Source organism: Crotalus tigris, unplaced genomic scaffold (genome assembly GCF_016545835.1).
Source record: "Crotalus tigris isolate CLP2741 ecotype Arizona unplaced genomic scaffold, ASM1654583v1 scf7180000017549.6302385, whole genome shotgun sequence".
Lineage (NCBI taxonomy): Eukaryota > Metazoa > Chordata > Lepidosauria > Squamata > Viperidae > Crotalus > Crotalus tigris.
The window spans coordinates 3,234,021-3,253,660 of record NW_024096467.1 but is presented as its reverse complement, the minus strand read 5'-3'; the positions used below and the strand labels follow the sequence as shown (position 1 = coordinate 3,253,660).

At 37.6% G+C, this 19,640-nt stretch overlaps 1 protein-coding gene across 6 annotated transcripts in view; it reads left to right on the top strand.

Moving 5' to 3' along the window:
* TNIK (TRAF2 and NCK interacting kinase) overlaps positions 1 to 12,934 on the top strand; it is a 304,949-nt gene extending 292,015 nt beyond the window's left edge. For all 6 annotated transcript variants that reach the window (XM_039338043.1, XM_039338070.1, XM_039338033.1 and 3 more), the window contains 6 exons: positions 467 to 601; positions 2,000 to 2,100; positions 3,333 to 3,482; positions 5,096 to 5,255; positions 5,883 to 6,022; positions 7,946 to 12,934. In XM_039338043.1, coding sequence (XP_039193977.1) covers positions 467 to 601; positions 2,000 to 2,100; positions 3,333 to 3,482; positions 5,096 to 5,255; positions 5,883 to 6,022; positions 7,946 to 8,029 — 770 coding nt within the window. In that variant the 3' untranslated portion in view covers positions 8,030 to 12,934. The remainder of the gene's footprint in view (positions 1 to 466; positions 602 to 1,999; positions 2,101 to 3,332; positions 3,483 to 5,095; positions 5,256 to 5,882; positions 6,023 to 7,945) is intronic.
* Positions 12,935 to 19,640: the final 6,706 nt, after the last annotated feature.

Sequence of the window (19,640 nt, the reverse complement as noted above, 5' to 3'; positions counted from 1 at the left end):
AATTCTTTAAATTCTTAAGTTTAGAATTAATTTTTTTGTTTGTTCAGAGTTGAAGATAAACTCAACCAATGAAGGCTTTTCAATTTTGTCATTCCAAAGGTCACTAGTAGCTTTAAGATGGTTAATAGGCAATTTCCAAAAAAGATTAGAAAGTGAAGTTGTGAACTAGTGTCCTTTAAAAGACTCCACCATGTTTGCAAGCAAGAGGGCTAATCCCTTCAGGTCCCAGTGCTCACATTCATAGAAAACCATTGTCGTCTGGTCTTTTTGTGAAAAGCAGCCATTTGGAATACATGTGGGTAATCTCCCATCCTCTGTTTATCTGGGGAAAATATCCCTCAAATTAACTTGCTTGAACAGGACAATGAAACAGGAAAAAGTAAATGAATTAAAATATTGTCTATAGTTAGTGAAGTCTGTGCATACTGTAGTCTATGTAGAAAAAATGAGCTCCATATTTCAACAGGAAAGAAGAACAAGCTTCGAGTTTACTACCTTTCATGGTTAAGAAACAGAATATTGCACAATGATCCAGAAGTAGAAAAGAAACAAGGCTGGATCACTGTAGGTGATTTGGAAGGCTGCATCCATTATAAAGTTGGTAAGTATAAATCAACTACACAAATACTGGTGGAAGCTCTCTTGGGTACAGAGTAAGCAAACTCATACCACATTCCTACCAAATAAAAGCCATACAGGACCTGTGCAGCCTCTCAAGCTGAACCCTGCTTATTCCATCAGCAGACTGTGCTCTTGAGAGCATTGATAACAATTCTAAATATTCCATACAAGTCTTATGGCTAAAGCACCAATTGCAGAAATAGTTTTCTGAAACAAGTTGGTTGGTGACATAGGTTATGACTACATAGGATAAATTATTCCCTACTTGATTCACAGGAGCTATTATTAAGGGGGTTGGACATGCACACATTGGAGTTGTTATGAATAGGTTTATGTTTCAGTGTCATATGCAATTCATATGTGTAAAATTGGACCATGAATGGAATGATGATCTTATTTCCCCAATTTTCCCAAAACATTAATCAACAAATGGATCTCTTTGTTTTTGTCAAGTAATTGAAAGCATTGCACTGGATCCATATCGAAGGTTTATAGAGACCTATTCTGTGTGTCTCTTGTGTAGAGAACTGCTCTGCTGTGGCAAAATCTACTTTCCTGAAGTTACTATTTTAAATAAATTACTTTCATTATTGTAAACAATATTTTCTGATCACCATGTTCTAAGCTTAAATCATATATTACTTACTGAAGGAATGTATACAGTTCTCTGCTTACAAACAGTTTATGTTCCAAGAGGCTAATTGTAAGTCCATTTTGTTTGTAAGTCCAAACAAATATAAAAACATGCACAGTCCAGTTCATATCTTACATAATTGGCAAGTATGCCTTAATACCTGATGGCAATGGCTGGCAGGATGGGATAGCATCCAAAATGGCATACATTCAGCCTCCCAACATGTGAGCATGCTGCCATGTGTATGCACACGCCATAAATTAACCCCTTCCTATATTTTTCTACTTTCTGGGATCTTCCAGATTGGGGTTGTTGACATGTTTGTTCATATTGGTGAAAGTAACTCAAAAATTTGTAAGTAGAGAACTGTCTGTATTAAAGATATTGTCATACGTGAAATTACTTTTCTCAGCTTAAATCCAGTTTTCTTCCAAGTACCACATGCCTTTCTTCAAACACCTGCATTTGTATTAATTTGAGTTCTCTAATTACTATAAAAGCTCAAAATATGTTGCCACTTTTAATTTGCTTAAGATATGGTAAACATTTAAGTGACAAATAGAATAGACAAGTAAATTAAAATGGTTGTCTTTATGTGTAAAGGATAATATTTAAGCTTATGAAGAAGCCTGATTCTGATTTTCTGTGCTCTTTTTTTTTTTTTTTTTGAGAAAAAAAGTCAGTTTTGTATTTCAGTTTATGTAAATAGGATGTTTAAAATTTTTAGTTTTATTTCAATTTTAGTGAAATATGAGAGAATCAAGTTCTTGGTGATTGCCTTAAAGAATGCTGTAGAGATATATGCTTGGGCTCCTAAACCTTATCACAAGTTTATGGCATTTAAGGTATGTTTTGTGTTATTACCAAAAAAAATCACTGTTCATACATTTATTAATGGGTTTTTTTGCAGATAAAATATATGTCATTCATTACTGGTATTTAGCTACCTATAACTTCAACCCATACCCTTGGCAAGAAAATTAATACAACAAGCTTTTTTTACCCATTGAAGTTCTTAGCACTCAATTCTGACTGTGCCACTATTAAATTGCTAGCTGTGCTCTTACTGGAAGCCATATTTGATGGGCTGCTGAGTCTGTAAGGCTCAGCACTGCAGTAATCTCCTGGATTTTACAAAGATCACAGTCCACATAGTTAACCAGTAGATTTAACATTTAAGTGATAGTTCCTTCCATCTAAGGACAACGGTTAGGAAAGTGATCCAAGCTACTCTGCCACAATCTGTGTACACCCCAAAGAGGCACAATGAGTATTCCGAACAATTTGGTAAAATTGAACCATTTTTGTCTGAGTTGTTCCCCCTTTCTGATGTTTTATAATAATTCTGTTATTCTTCACTAAGGAATTTAAAAGCAAATAAATAATAAAAGTTTTAAGCCTAGTTAATCCAAGATCTGAATGTGAGGGATTTGAAATGCTCATCTCAAAGAAGAAGTAACAATGCAACCCTCAAGATCTTCTGCACCTTGGATTAAATCAGAACCTAAAAGGGAGTCCTATTTAATCCTAGATACCCCTTTAATCCTAAAACCTTCTTTCTGTTCACTTTTTAAGTGTAACAAAATCTATAGAATTGTTGCAGCATGGTGGAGAGTACAATTCAAATTTCTTCTCAAGAAACATTAGAACATATTAAATATTACTAACGTATTCAAGAGTTACCTTGAGGTAAAATAGGTGACCTATAGATTTAATTAATTAATTACCTTAGCTCGGTGGCCTTTGGAAACTATAGTTTTCTTAATGAGTTTTACAAATTCTTGCTGAGCGAATGTGTGGAATGGGCTCATTCTCAAGAAATCCTTAAAAGTAAAGAGCTAGACTTTCCTGTGAAACTTTCCTATGGAACTTTAGACCTTCTTGTAATAGATCAATATATTTAAAAAGCTTAATTATGTCTAAATCTGCAGAGATTGTAAACTAGTAGAAATAGAGCAGGGCATTTTAAGAAGGAGAATGTCAGATTGTCACTTTGTTACCACCGAATCCTAATTATTTGAATATTTATTTACTTATTTGGCTTCTCACAAAAAATTCATTGAGGGGATTTTAAAAGTCTTTTGCAGATCTTCAGCACAAACCATTGCTTGTTGACCTCACAGTAGAAGAAGGACAGAGGTTGAAAGTCATCTTTGGGTCACATACTGGTTTTCATGTTATTGATGTAGATTCAGGCAATTCTTATGACATCTACATACCATCTCATGTAAGTCTGAGGCTGCTCTATGGTTACTTTTGTGAATGTGATGGACAAGTGGCCATAATAGTCTGATGCCATTTAGCTATAATTATTAACCATTTGTTCTGTACCCTCTGGAAAGTCTTTCTTTCAGATTCTGTCATCAAAAGAAATAATTCAGCTATAGAAATCTCTGGAGGGTCTTTATGATAGCTATAATTTTGGAATGTTCTGCGGCAGAAGAATCTTTGTACTCATGAATGAAGACGAATATACATGTCCCAGGATAATGTTGCAGGATCCAGTCTGGGTCTGTCACCAGGACCAGAAGTTTAGTCTTCTGAGCTTTTTGCTGGAGTTCATCTTCAGGGAACTTCTCTCTAGCAGAGTGTGTGCTGTTCTCTGTGTGGTATTTATAGTGTGGTATAGTAAATGGCTTTTTAGATGTTGATTGAGTTGGGTTGATGGCTGGCTTTTAAGTTGTTGGCTATTGTCTCAAAGATGTTTTTTCAAGACTTTCTTGCTGAAGAAGCTTCTTGCATGAGAAGCAAAACGTCTTCAAAGAAAAACAAGAAAGTCCAGTTGCCTCTTGAAAAAGCATCTTTGGGACAACCATGACCTGGATGACTGAGAATCTCCCTAAATGTCGTTGGCTGTTGTTTGCTTGTGTTGTCCAGCCCTCACCTTCTAAATACTTGATATCAGCACTCCTGTTTCTCAGGCTTCAATCACTTCCCTGGCTGTTTTGTGATTGAAGCCTGGGAAATAGGCCCCTTGTCAGTCAACAGGAGTGCTGATTTACCACCAGACTTAGAAGGCGAGGGCCAGGCAGCACAATCAAACGACAACTAATGACTTAAAAACCAGCCATCAACACACCCCAATCAACATCTAAAAAGTCACACATAACAGGCACTATAAATACCACACACAGAACAGCACACAATCTGCTGGAGAGAAGTTTCCTGAAGAGGACTCCAGCACGAGTCCAAAAGCTCCGAAGACTAAACCTCTGATCCCGGTGACAGACCCAGATAGGATCCTGCACTCTTTATACTATTTCCATTTATAGTTACATATTTCTAACATTGAATGCTGCTGTTCAGTGCTGTTTCCACTTTTAACTGGATTTTTAATTTTGTTTTATTATTTAAAGAATATTTTTTTCCTCACAAGTTACTATGAACGTGTTTTTGCAGACTAATAGAGTAGCATATCAAATACAAAATGCAATTAAGCAGAACCACTTAAGCCAGAATATCCCTGCTCATATTAATGAATTTAAACATGAATATATCCAAGTATTTGTCTCAGATATTAAACAGAGCTTAATTTGAGCCTGAGCTGTAAGAATCTTCCCATTAATCTCAGAGCTCTTAAAGTTTGTCAGCCAAGTTTTCATAAACCTTCTGTCTTGTGGATAGACTATAGATATAACTCTGGCAAGCTTGTCAGAAGACATGGTCAGTGTGCAGTCAGTAATCCTGGAAGCACATATAATATCACTGGGCTGATGATTGCTTTAGTTTAGTCTACTTATTTTCCAAAGTAAAATGACCTATACCAAAGCAAGTTGACCCTTCTTATCCTGAAAATGTGACTTAATGCTGGTTTGGGGGGCTGTTCTGTTCTGTACACAGATTCAGGGCAATATTACACCTCATGCCATTGTCATCTTACCCAAGACGGATGGGATGGAAATGCTTGTGTGCTATGAGGACGAAGGGGTATACGTTAATACCTATGGACGCATAACAAAAGATGTTGTACTCCAGTGGGGAGAAATGCCCACTTCAGTGGGTATGTCAGTTCCTCTTCTTCTCTTTAGAGATAAAGATAGCAGTGACAAAGATTGATACATTTAGAGTGAGGTGAGCAAGAATTATGCTATCAGATTGTGCTGGAGAAGACTGTTCAGAGTTCCTTGGAGTGCAAGGTGATCAAATTAGTCAATCCTGACTGTTCTTTGGAAGGACAGATTCTGAAGCTCAAATACTTTGGCCACCAAATGAGAAAAGAGGACTCTTTGGAAAAGACCCTGATGTTAGGAAAGGCTGAAGGCAAGAGAAGAAGGGGATGGCAGAGGATGAGATGGTTAGAGAGTGTCTTCAATGCAGGCATGAGTCTGGGAAGACTCAGGGTGAGAATGGAGGACAGGAGCCTGGGATACTATGGTCCATGTGGTCACAAAGAGTTGGACACAACTTAGCAACTGAACAACAACAAAGCAAGAATTGGTTATTTTCCTGTATTTTAATGATGGAACCAAGATACTGATTGGTGTTTTGAACTTCTATCTTATGACATTTCTACCATAAATAATAATACCTGCTAGGAAAGATACTTGCTTTTTTCCAATTGTTTTTAATGAGAATATATTATCAAATGTTTATAGGTTGTATATTTGTTTGTTTGTTTCATGACAAGCCTATATTCACTCCAATCAAATAATGGGCTGGGGTGAGAAAGCTATTGAGATACGATCAGTGGAGACGGGACATTTGGATGGAGTATTTATGCACAAGCGTGCACAGCGGTTAAAGTTTCTATGTGAAAGAAATGATAAGGTAAGTCTGTTTTCAGGACTCTTGACTGCTTAGAGTAATTGTTCTCGAATCTGAGTGGATAGTCTCCAGCCCCCAAGGGTTCTAACTCATTAGTTCTACCTGATTATGGGAATTTTAATTTAGAAACATCTGTTCTATACTAACATCTGGAGGAGCCGGAGGGTCCACGTCCTTCTCCCCAAAACTGCACACTTGTTTGTTCTGAACTCCACAATCTCCAAATAGATAGATTTCACATTTAGAATTCTCTGCAAAATTCTGTGGCCTGGAGATCTTACATCCCTTAAACCAGTGGTTCTCAACCTTTTTAATGCTGCGACCCCCAACCGGTAAGTCGAGGACTACTCAACCGGTTGTAAGTCGAGGACTACGCAACTGGTGCAGCACCGTTTGCAGAATGGGACTTTGGGCGGGCTCAGCAGGGCAGAGACAGCCTGGACAATTCCTATTGGCTTTTGAAAGCCAATAGAATTAGACTCTATTCAAGAGAGTCTATTCTATTGGCTTTCAAAAGCCAATAGAATAAAAGGGAGTAGCACAGCTAAGGAAAAGGGGGAAAAAATGGCAGACTGCGTTGTTTGGCGACCCCCATGAAATGGTCGTTTGACCCCAAATGGGGTCCCGACCCACAGGTTGAGAACCACTGCCTTAAACATTATTAAAAACAGGCTGGTCTTTCTGGTTTGTTATTTGGAAGGTATGCTGTAAAAATATATCCCTCATCCTCCCCTGCTTCCAGTTGTGAGTCAATGCAAAGTCTAAAATTCTGCAATCTGTTTTGCATGGTTGCTAACTAGATACATCTGAAAAGCTTATTTTGCTTTAAAAAGCAGCAAAGCTTTTTTCTTTTTAATAAAAAGAAATATATGAAACACTTCAGTATCACTTCACCCAAAGAAATATCTCTTCCATGTATCACAAAACATTCTGAAAACATGACCTCATTCCATAAGAGAAAAAGATCACCCTTTTCACACAATTTGGACTGTACGAATAATTTCCAAATTTGAAAAGTAAAACCTCCAGAGTTTAGTTCACAACATAAATGTCTTTAATCCTACTGATAGTTCTTACACCCAAAGTAAGTTTGTATGATCCCAGTCATTGAAAGAATCCAAAGGACTTCCATTATTTTATCAGATTCTCTCTTCAAAACGTATTAACAAGAGAAAAAAAGTTTCTTTTTGGAAAACAGACTCCCAAAAACCCAGCCCTTTTAAAGAAGGTGAAAATCCTTGCAATCATCTTCTTTTACCCCAAACCCAATTTACAAAACATCACTATTCAATAAAGTAATTAATATAACAACTATAAATTTCCATTAGGAGAAAGCAAACAGTGATCTGGAATGTATGCCTGTAAACAGATAACTAATTTATGGCTGGGTGAGGAACAGGAAGGACCTTATGCCACTGCAGAATTGGCCAGCAATTTGAATGGAAAAAGCACTGATTGCCCTGATGTCTACGGAGATTCTCAATTATCCAGGTTGTGCTTGTTCCAAAGGTGCTTTTCCAAAAGACAACTGGACATTCTTGGTTTTTTTTTCCTTGAAAACATTTCACTTCTCATCTAAGAAGCTTCTTCAGTTCTGACTAAACAGTAGGGAATAGAAGGATTTATATTCTTTGCAGTCGTCTGGTAATTAGCACTGATACAATCAGCTTGGTGCCCTCTATCACATATTGTGTGGGAATTCTGGGAGTGTGGTCCAGAAACATGAAGAATAGTTTTAAAAACCTATTCTGAGTTTTTTTTTTTTTTAAGATAAAAATAGCAGACATAATTGAATGACCAAGCGGAGAAACTAAACAGACATTTTCAATTAAGTCTCTGAGTCCTTCCGATCAAGTGTATGTGTTGGAGGGAGGAAGAGACTTTTTTTCCATTTATATTTAATCAGAATGCTTTCTTTCCAAACAGGTATTTTTTGCATCGGTAAGATCAGGGGGAAGTAGCCAAGTATTTTTCATGACTCTGAACAGAAATTGCATGATGAACTGGTAATGAAAGAGCACTTGGTGTTTATTTTGATGCCAAGATGTGTTAAATTTTGAAGGACATTGGAATTTGCAGAGTTATACTGTCAAAGCAAGTGAAGAAGAAGAAGATGTTATGGATCCTGTTGGCTTTCTTCGGTGATCACAGACTGCTCATGCAGCCACATTCTGAGAACACGACACACTTTTTCCATTGTGGTTTCAAAATGCAGGTTTCTTCAGGATTCTAAGAATGCAACTCTGTTTGAGCAGGAAAGGACCAACGCTGGAGAGGTTTAGCGGAATAAATCTCTTTGAAGTGTTCAAACTAAGCTGTGATAAAATCGGCTCTAGGGTTTTTAAAAATAATTATTTTTTTTCCTTGATCCTCAGTTTGTATGAATAGAGACAGGTCTTAAAGTTAAAACAGAATATCTGTTTTAATAATGTCTGCCTATTAGCACCGAATATATAGTATGATGTAAGGCAGATTCCCCTGACCTGGTGTCTTTTAGGTGTGGTAGACTAAAGCTCCCATGATCATGGCTAGCGAGCCAAATGGGTATTTTGGTTTGGAATGATGGGAGTTGTAATCAAACACATCTGTGGGGGTTAGGCTGAGAACTGCTGTTATAAAGTTATCACTTAAAACTGATGCAAGAGAGCACAATAAATGTACCATTTTTAATCTTTGTGTGAGAGGCCCTAACCATAGAGTGGCTACATTTTGTAAACTCTTTTTTTTGCTTTTATGAACATTTGTGTGGGATTATTTTGTTGTGGTTGTTTTTGTTTTATTATTTTTATTTTTTGAAAACAGGTCAAGTTATTTCGGATAAGAGTATACACAAGATTTTGTCCCATTCCTTTGGGAAATCTAAATGGCTAGACTCCTAGCTTTGGAGAATATAATATGATCATGATAGAGTTAACTTTTTGTCAGTCTTTCAGTTCATACTACTTCTTCCCCAGCCTGGCCATCTCCAGATGGGTTGGGATGTCACCTCCCCAGATTCTCAGCCAGCAAGATCACAAGCTGAATACATCTGGCTGATCAATGCTCTTCTTTATAGATCTTTGCATAATGGTGCTCATTGATTAAAAAAAAAAAAAACAACAGCAGTGCCATTCTTGTTAGTCATTCCCACTGGTTGCCTTTCTCCAAGCTGTAACACGAAAATATCTCTAAATGGGAAGCTAATTGAAATGTAAAATTCCAAAGATTGGCTAAAGAATGCTCCTAGCAGCTTGATACATAAGGCTTCTTAACTCGGATATGTTTGAATCCAAATCATACCTATTCTGTACAGTTGTACTTTACTTCGGGGGATAAGGGGGCATGATCCTTGTAGATACTGGTATGTTTTATTTCTTCCACTAAAATTACAAAGAGACGACATCATTCAGATATTTCCAAGATGGAAGTCCCAAATACAGATCAGTATTTTTTATCTAATGGTATCCTATTCTCAATATGGAAAATCTTAATAAAATATTCATCTCTTGATACAAAGAAGTGCAGGAGAAGGAGAACAGATGAAAGGAGGGTTTCATTGATCAATTATTTGACATTTAGATTTCATCTTTCTGCCTTCCCCTTGTGTACCCATCTGTATAATGACCAACTATTGTGCAGAAGTATGTATGTTTTTAGTTTGAATTTATCTCTGTGTTTATATGCTTTGTTCAAATTATTTGTATTTTTAGATTACTTATTTCCACTGTCTCCAAGCCTGGATTCTCCCCCTGGTCTCTGGCTATAACATAATTGGATCTGTTTTGCTATTTTTAACCTACCTCATTTTATTTTTTTATTTCTGTTGGCTTTTCTTTATTCACTCCTATAGATACTCAGAGAGTTTAACTGGACAGTCCAAGGTATAGCTGAGCATTCTGAGAAGCCAGGTTTTTGAGAAGTGGGAAATTAACATCAAACTCTTCATTTCCATTTTTCCCCCCCTTCAGCCATTCCATAACTTCAGAATTTTGATCATACATGTCAGTCGATGTGACAGTGGTCACAATGCATTGGTCTGTGAGAGCAGTTGGCCCTACACACACAACCATGCAAAGTCATCTGTCCGAGAGGCTACCCAAAATTATTGCAAGCCAGGAGCTCCGAATGTATTGCTATCATTGTGCATACATGAAGTTGTGAGTTACAAGCTCAGTTAGTCTATGCGGCTCTTGAAAGTCACAAGAAGTCACTAATTCCTCTGAAACAGGCTTTCTGGATAGGCATATGCAGTTGGATGGGAGAAATAATTGATATCTTTCTTAATCACACATTCCATCAGAAATATGTTCATGTTTGTCATCCACATTCCAGTCTATCTCACTACCTGGCCTGGAGAGATGATGGTGATAGCAGTGCTGGCTATATGTACAGCCAGATGACCCTTTCGGGTTAAGCATGCTCTGTCCTTAATATTCAATGTAATTGGTGCTTCCAAACTTTCTGAAGAGAGTGTTGCTGGGCACCTTTAAACTTCATACTATGTGGTGGCTTTTCTATAATAAAAACATGGTGGAAGGAGTTGGTAATCATCTAAGTCTAAAGATCTGAGTCAGAGGATCTTGTTTCTTCCCCCTTTACAAAGGGGCTAATATAAGTCATAAGATCAGACTCCCAACATTGACACGTTATCTCTGAGAGGGACATTCAAACCCACTCTGCATGTATTCTGAGAGCATCAAAGTTACACTTGGTCCATTTTTTGCTATGCTCACAAAAGGTTTAATTAGGATTCTTTTGTTATATTATTTAGTTAGGGTTTTGCAAGCCTAACATTAATCCAACTTGTACAGATCAAATGATTAATTTATAGCCAATTATTACAACCAGAAAATGTCATAACTGAATCTATAAAAGAGAGACGGTTTAATGTAGCGGCTCTTGGGCTAGAAACCAGGAGACCATGAGTTCTAGTCCTGCCTTAGTACGAAGCCAGCTGGGTCACTCTTAGGCCAGTCACACAGTCTCAGCCCTTGTAAGGAGGCAATGGCAAAGCATTTCTGAAATCTTGCCAAGAAAACTACAGGAACTTACCAAGGCAGTCACCAGGAGACTGACTCAAAATTGAGTCATCCAAAAACCTCTCAAATTGAGCTCAACTTCTAGTTACTTCATACACTCATCCATCTAGATTTCTTGACATTACTTGCTGATGTCTTCTATAGTCTTGGGCTTTCTTGGCTTCCATCTAAATACAAAATCTGTACTGATTTTTGTGATCAGCCAAGGTCAGCTAATGAAATATGCAAGTAATTTTAACAATAGATATTTATCTCTACGTATTGTTCGCCCAGCCTCAAGTACTGTACTCTCCAGTCCTTGGCCTATTTGCTTTTGCCTCAAAAAATAATTTAATGGAATGATATATAATACTTCAAAAAAAATGAAGTTCTCCACTTGAAGGAGAATACAGAAAATAATAAAATTAGATGCTGGAGAGACCTATAAGAACTTGTCTCAAAGATAGAAAATAAAATACAAGCAAGCAAATATATGGCTGTTGAGTGACATTCAGTATGCCTGAATCTATGGACATTTTCTTCCAATGGAAGATACAAGCAAGGCATTTCTGTTAATATAAAGATTGCCCATCCTTTACCTTCCATTATCATTGACCTATTTTTTTTATATAGAGCTCAAAATTGGTGCTGAAAAGGGAGGATTCACCACCTACCAACCACCAGCACTTTTATAACTTCAGTGCTTTTTTGTGTTGGCACCCAATGAAACTATTAAAAACCTAAGATAGAGGTTCCATGTGCTTACTCGATATCATGCCAATTAATTTATGCCATTCCACACAAGCTATTTGTGATAATCCAGAACCATCTCTGGACCTGTCCAGTCTCATGACCTCAGGTATCTAAGAACCAAGTTGATGTTTAGTTGGTTCAGCTGCAATATCTCCACATTGCATCAAAAACTGTTCTTTTCATTGGTGTTCCAGTATTAGGGAGAACTCTTGATTAATTTCATGTCCCAACTTCCTTTCCTCGCCCCCAGATGTTCAGCAGGAATATCATTCTCTGTGTTTTAAGGTTAATGATATGAACGTGATTATGAGTCAGCTTCAAAGTTCTTGGGGGGGGCATGGGACTAGAGAGCAGAAACAACAGGCATGCAAAAGTGCCATCAGTACTGTAATAATGAACAATTGTTAAAATAATGAGTCATCAACATTTAGGAATGTCTCTTAAGCAAAAGAAATTATTGAAAGCTTTAGAAATTATTTTGCATCTGACTAGGCTAGAACAATGAATTACCCCTACACCGACGTGGTGTCCTCCAATTGTAATTCCAAAAACTGCTGGTTTCAATTCAATGATGTATGAGAATTATGGGACCAACCCATTTCGAGGGTACCTGATTGAGGAAGACTTAATCCATGTTTACCATTTGTCATTCTTAGTAGTTGAAATAGTCAGAAAGTGATGTCATTACCGGCTTGAGCAATCCAATTTGGGCTAGACAGTTTGAGGCCTAAGGTACATTTTTGCAACACTTAGCCATCCATCCACATGGAATACGCTAAAGATATACCCATCTCTCTTTTTTCCTGGTCTATTCCATTACTCTTTCAAATGATGCCAAACATAGACCAAAAGTACTTGGCTGGATCCTTTTTCAAATGACAAAAACCTCAATTGGAACCCCCTATTCATATCCCCATCCCACAGTATTCCTTGTGTTTCTTCCTTGCTGCTAAAATTAGAAAGTCCCATAAAGAGAACAACTCTATATTCCATACATCAAATTGAGCAATAACATTTCCAACTCAGTTAAGTCTACAAGTGTAACTGCTGGGAACTGGTTTGAGTAAGAGCAAGTTTCATAACAACTGCCACCAGCTCTTTTATGTCTTTGCTGTGGTTACCTTTTAAACCAGAAGCTTCTTATTAAATTATGTTGAAAACATGAGTTGTTTGTATTGTTTTTCATTCAGAAAACAAATAGCTTCAAGTATTGGGTTTAAATATTCAAAGCACAAATGATGAGGTCCAAATTATCATACCATTTATATATTTATTTAGGGTATGGCATATGAGGACAATTTGGAAATAAGCCTCTGTTTGGTTGTAAATGACAGACTCACAGATACGGAACTTTTATCATACACATTAGAAAACTACAACATTACATTACTTTTTGACATAATAACCATTCAAATTGAAGCACTTGTCTTAACATCTTACAAGGTTTGAAATTCCTTAGTCGGCACCAAATCTGGGCTATGGGGGTGGGTGATCAAAAACATCCCAACGGAATTGCTTTAAAAGTTCTTGGGTGCGTCTAGCGGTGTGCGGGTGAGCATGATCATGAACTAACACCACACCGGACGTGGTGCCATAGAAAATCCTGCCAAATGTGAAGATGCCAAAGGAGTACTGATAGTGAAGTTCATGGAGCGTGGTTCGACCATCAATTCAGAATTCTACTGTGAAACATTATGAAAATTCAGATGAACCATCCATTACAAGCCTTGGGGCATGCTGACTTCCAGGGTGATGTTGGTTCATGATAATGCTCACCTGCACACTGCTAGACATACCCAAGAACTTTTGAAGCAGTTACGTTGGGATGTTTTTGACCCCCCCACCCCCCCATAGCCCAGATTTGGTGCCAAGCGACTACTACTAAGAAATTTCAAACCTTGAAAGACATTATGACACGTGCCTCAATTTGAATGTTGATTATGTCAAAAAGTCATGTACTTTTCTAATGTGTATAATAAAAGTTCTGTATCTGTGAGTGTCTGTCGTTGATAACCAAATGGAGGTTTATTTCCAAATTGCCCTCATATATACATGGACTAGCAATATAAATTAACATTTCAGCTAGATTAGTGGAACCCAATAAAATACAAATGTTAAAAAGATCTATGTTCAAATACCAATGTCTAGGGCTAGGCCATCTAACCACTAAAGCGCAGCGCTGCTTATTTTAAAAAAATCGGATACTGGACTGATGATATGCCCTTGGTTTACAGCCAGTCTTGATGTGATCTACAATTTGATGTGGGACCCCACAGTCACACTGAGGGGAAGATGCTATGCCCCATTTATACAGAATCCCGATACACACCAATGTGAAGTGTGAATCCTAGTCAGGATTGTCCACTGCTGACGTGATAGTTCAAAGTTTTGTGGGGTCATTTATATGTCTTGTATAACTGACCATTCAGCGACCCATTTGGGTTATCATACTTTGGACACATTATATAAAAACCCAGCTCTCTGGAGAAAGCTGTAATGCTGAGAAAGATGGAAGGAAGGAAAAGTAGCCGACAACCCAGAATCAAGGTGGATGCACTCAATTACAATAGCAATGGATGCACTGTTAGAGATGCTAAAGAACTAAGTTGTGAAGAGATCCTGCTGGAGAATATCTATCTATTTGCTTGCTAAAAACTGACACTTGACTTGCTGCCCATAATCAGTGTTTAAATAAAAGTATGAGAAATTTACAACTGGCAATCATTAAAAAGCACTGGAAGAGGGTTCTGGGCAAAACATTTTCAGCTCCTAATTCAGCCTTCTGCAATTTAGTATACTTCAGATTGCTGTACCAGAACTCTTATCACCTTCAGTTCCATTGAATATTCAATCTTATTCCTGCATATATCTTGGACTTCAGTATTTGCCAGCAGAATTTTTTGCTTTCTGGAAATTATGAGAGCTGAATGGAGGGCGACAGCTTGAAGATCACCTTAAGTTTGCCACAGCCAACTCACTATGGCCAACTTGCTGTGGGATTTATTGTAGGACAATTTGCAGCAGCCAACTCATTGTAAGACAACTTGCTGCGGGACAAGTTACACTAATATCAAAGAAATAGTGGACTGGAATCATTAAAGAAAGGATGCAAAAGACAGAACTGCAAAAACTAAAAAAAGAAATTATTTTAAATAACTAAATAGAATTGTTAAATTGTCCAGCAGCAAATTGTTCCATGGGTAATTGGCTATGGCAAATTGTCCTGCAGTGAGTTGGCCATTGCAAGTTGGCTTTGGTGAGTTGGCTGCAGTGAGTTGACCGTGGCAAGTTGTCCCATTCCATCCCAAATAGTGTGTCAATGGCTATTGGTGTTTCCTAGTAACATACTATGCAAGAACACCATTGCAAGGAGTTTCACCTTCTCAATTGGGACCTTTCATATTTGGAATTGCTACTTCTCTGAACATCATTCAGTACCAAATGAAAACCTAGTTTTTTACCCAAGCTTTGGGTACAAGCAGATAATAAAGCCTGATCTTTTTATGGAACTGCATGCAATGTTTTCTGAATGGCCTCCTCATTTTACTAATTGCATCTCATCAATAGAAGCCAAATTATAAATATTTTAATTTAATCGATTCGTGGTTAAATTGACATGGGTGCTATGTTACACAATGCCAATGCCATCAAAGGACCCCTGTCTTGGCATTTTATTTCAGATTTCTTACTTTGGAAAACAAGTATGCCAAGATTGTGGTTCAGAAGGTACCTATTTTGGTAGCTCCAACAATCCTCACAGAGTGGAGGTGGCCAATATTTTGATCCCTTTTCTGCATTTAGGAAAGTTTGGGGTGAAAGTGTATAAAAGACAGAATGGATTCTGGGAGTTGAAGTCCACACATCTTAAAATGGCTAAGCTTTAGAAACAATGCTCTAAAGCAGGGTGTCAAACTGCCGGCCCACAGGCTGGATGTGTCACAAGGAAACTGCACCCACCCCATTGCCAGCAACGGAGAAAAAGTCCTGATACGTCACGCGACATCATGTGACATCATGAGTTTGACATGTCTACTCTATAGTCGGGAGAGATCTGGTTTGAACTTTCATTCTTAACCTTTCTTAAGCAATTGCGGATCTCTCTTCTCTGCCTGCCCCCCCCCAACCCATCAGAATTATTGTGAAAATAAAATGGGCTGCAAAAAAATCTACAAGTACCACAAATCACAATAAATTTTACTTGGTTTGCATTACCTGAGACTCTTGCAGTTGGGGAGAGTGGAATATCTGCTTTCAGAATGGGCAATCAATGCTCTTTTAAAATACCATTAATAGCCACAAATATCCCCAAACAGTGTAGAAGTAGCTGGTTGCATGTGGCTTCCATATCCATTATCACAATGGTAACAGGCCAGCTGTATTCAAATCACAAGAGGGGACATTAGGCTAAAACAGTGTTTCTCAACCTTGACAATTTTAAAGCATGTGGACTTCAACTCCTAGAATTCCACAGCCAGCATTGCTGGCTGTGGAATTCTGGGAGTTAGTCCACATGCCTTAAAATTGTCAAGGCTGAGAAACACTGGGCTAAAACCTTTCCAGTCATGTTTTGCACAAAGCAGATACTATTTCCAAACCGTTATCTGGATAGGTGTCTTAGGATTCTTTGGTGTCATTTAAAAGGATCCAGAGTGCAAAATCTTTCAGCAAAATGATCTTCTTGCATTGACAACATCAATTCTTCAAGGAAAAGGATGAGGGAAGAATAAATAAACTTGAGCATGGAGTGGAAACAATCTAATGGAAATTGATTGATTAAGGCAAGAGAGGAAGGAAACCGCATGCCCAAATCCCATTTGTAAAGATGCACAACTCCACTTTGTCTCGCTCTTGAATTGTGTTTCATTTTAGAGGGGTGGGAATTAATACAAACTGTCCAAGCAATATGAGTTTAAAATCAGACAAACATGTTAGCTAGAATACATGCAAATAAATCAAGACCCAAGCTCCGTGAGCACCCATTATTAGCCCCAGCTAGTAGCTGTCAACCCACCTTTCCCCTTGAAAGCCTTGCGAAGATGGCTGAAGTCCAGGAGCACTTGCAAATAGAGAACTGTTTCCCCTTACATTCCATAGAGCCACAACATTTTAAAAAAAAATTAGTTTTAATGTAGTTTCAAATGTTCTTCATATGAGCCAGAAATGATCACTTGAACTCGCAAACTTAGCCTGTATCATGTCTGATGGTACATTTCCAGAGTTATTTTGAAGTACTGTACTCAATTTGACTTTTAAAACATAAATAGTTTGGGACTATTTGAAAGACAGGCTGTACCATCCAAATGTACCTATGGTCAAAAGTACAGGTTCAAGGACTCGGCTTGAAAATCAGCCATTCAAACTGACAGGCTTTAAAACACACAACTATTCTACCATTACTTATACAAACTAATTGTATAAAATTCCAAAAATATTTCGCATTTTAGGTGGCTTTGTGCTGGCCCTTAAATGTTTTTTAGACTTCTTGTTTTTTATTACTTGTTTAATCCATAACTAAATTCTACTAACTTGTCTTCAATTGCTTTTGTGTTATTACCAGATTATGCAAGCTTTTGGACTCATGATTGTGTTATTGTGCCATGAGATTTTCCAAAATAGCAATAGCATTTAGGCTTATATACTCGATTGTACTTTACAACACTCCCTGGGCGGTTTACAATGTAGAAGCAATGTTTGGATATTGCCCCCAATCATCTGGGTCCTCATTTTACTGACTTGAGAAGGATGGAAGGCTGACTTAATAGACCAAACTCCATTCATATACAGCTGAGCCGTTACCATTGTGAAATGGATATGTATCAAAACCACATGCATCTAACCACTTTTACACTATTTGGGTATATTATAGAGCTATTAATGGTATTTTAAAAGAGCACTGATTGCCCATTCTGAAAGCAGATATTCCTATCTCCCCAACTCCAAGAGTATCAGGTAATGCAAATCAAGTAAAATGTGTTGGACGTTTGGTCCATGTAGGTTTTTTGCAGCCCATTTTATCAAGAGCCGTGAAACTAAGCACAACTTCCTCCCAACTTTGCTTGGTTCTTCAGCTTTAAAAAAATAGTACTGCCTGCCTGACCAAGTGGAGTGAAAAGAGTTTATAACACATTGTTTGCAGAATGTAGGGGATATTAAAAATCAATAGCTGAGTGAGCTCATTTAAGGTGACCAAATTCTAATTAGAACTACAGATTGAATTTTTCATGCAAAGTTAATATTTAGTCAAATAACAAATCTACCTCAAGGCCATCCAAACTATTCATTTGATTTTGTGCAATAAACCCTGAATGCACAATCCAAATACAATAGTATTCTCATACAGAAACTGCTATGATAGGACAATATACTCAAATTAGCATATTTGAATATAAAGTACAGGGCACAGGTCATCTCAATATTAGAGGAAGTAGGAATCCTTACTGCATTTAAAAAAGAAAGTAAAAAGAATACAGCTGGGTACAAGAAAACAGCTGGAGCAAAGATGATCCTTAGGAAAACAGATGTTTTGCATACCAAAAGAGCCAGACTAGTTCAGTCCTGTGCGTTTTAAAACAGAAACTGGGGAAAAACAACATAATAGTAAACAATTACAGTCCCTGCTTTTAGGGGCTCTCTTCTTTCAATCAGAATTAGGTATCTTACCTTTTGAATTTTGTACATATTACACCATCATAACCAGAGAACATCCTTGATGTTACGAAGGCAGAAGTGTGACATATCACAAAACAACCTCTTCATACCTTTATCTAAAATTTCTTGAATAGAAGAATAATAGCCACTTCTTTCTGTCAATTGAGAAACCAACTGCCCAATTTTTTTCTCCCTTAAGTTAAAGTTTTATTTGCAATCAGAGCAAATAACGCTTGCTTGTTTATATTATTTCCATGTGCAAAGCATCTAAAAGACTGCATGGTTGTCCTATCACGATTTCAAAAACAAAAACAGCTTATAGTGCAGACTCTCCACCATCATTTTTTATTTCTCTTGCACTTTCTCTTGCACAAATTCAACATCCAACTGGAGCTGAGTGCTTTGATCTTGATGAACAGGCACTTTGATTCCAAGAACCAGGAAATTTCCTTCCATTCCAATGAGCACCACTGAAACTCATGCTGTGTAGTAGATTAAGGGTGTCCTCAAACAAGAACCAGAACTGAGCTACTAGTGAAGAGAGTGTCTTCCACTGATTCTTTAGAAGTATTATGGGAATAACATTGTGAACTTTGTTCAGAAAGTTACAAGTGAAAGTATTAAACAGGTGTTCTTAACTTATTAACTGGGGTTCAACTGGCTCTAGTGAAGTAGAAATACACATCCTTGAAATCCGTATACAGCACATTCTGTCTCTTTTTGCCCAAAGGCTATATAATTGTTGGTACTATTAATTCTGCATTTTAAAACATAATTTTCTAGACACATCTCTTTAGAATTAAGCTCCAAGGAATTCAGTGGAGCTTACCACCAAGTAAGTGTTAGATGGGAATATCTAATATTTCTTTGGAGGAACCAGGTTCAATAAAGGAGAATATATGTAGCTCAGGGTTGAAATGACGGGTCCTTGGTGCTTTCTGAACTTGGTTGTTTCCTTGCAGATGTTTTATTACCCAAACTATCGTGTTTCCCTGAAAATAAGACCTACCCTGGAAATAAGTCCTAGCTTGATTTTTGGGGGGTGGGCCTAATATAAGCCCTACTCCAAAAATAAGAATGGAGCCCGAAAGTGATGCATGTGTTAATCCCGAGTTCTCAGCTATAGAGACATTTCCTGAAGGCCTCTGACTGCGAAATGGAGGCGGGGGTGACACATGCAAGTGGAGTGAGTAGCCGCAGAAGAAGTGGGCCAGCTGGGCAGG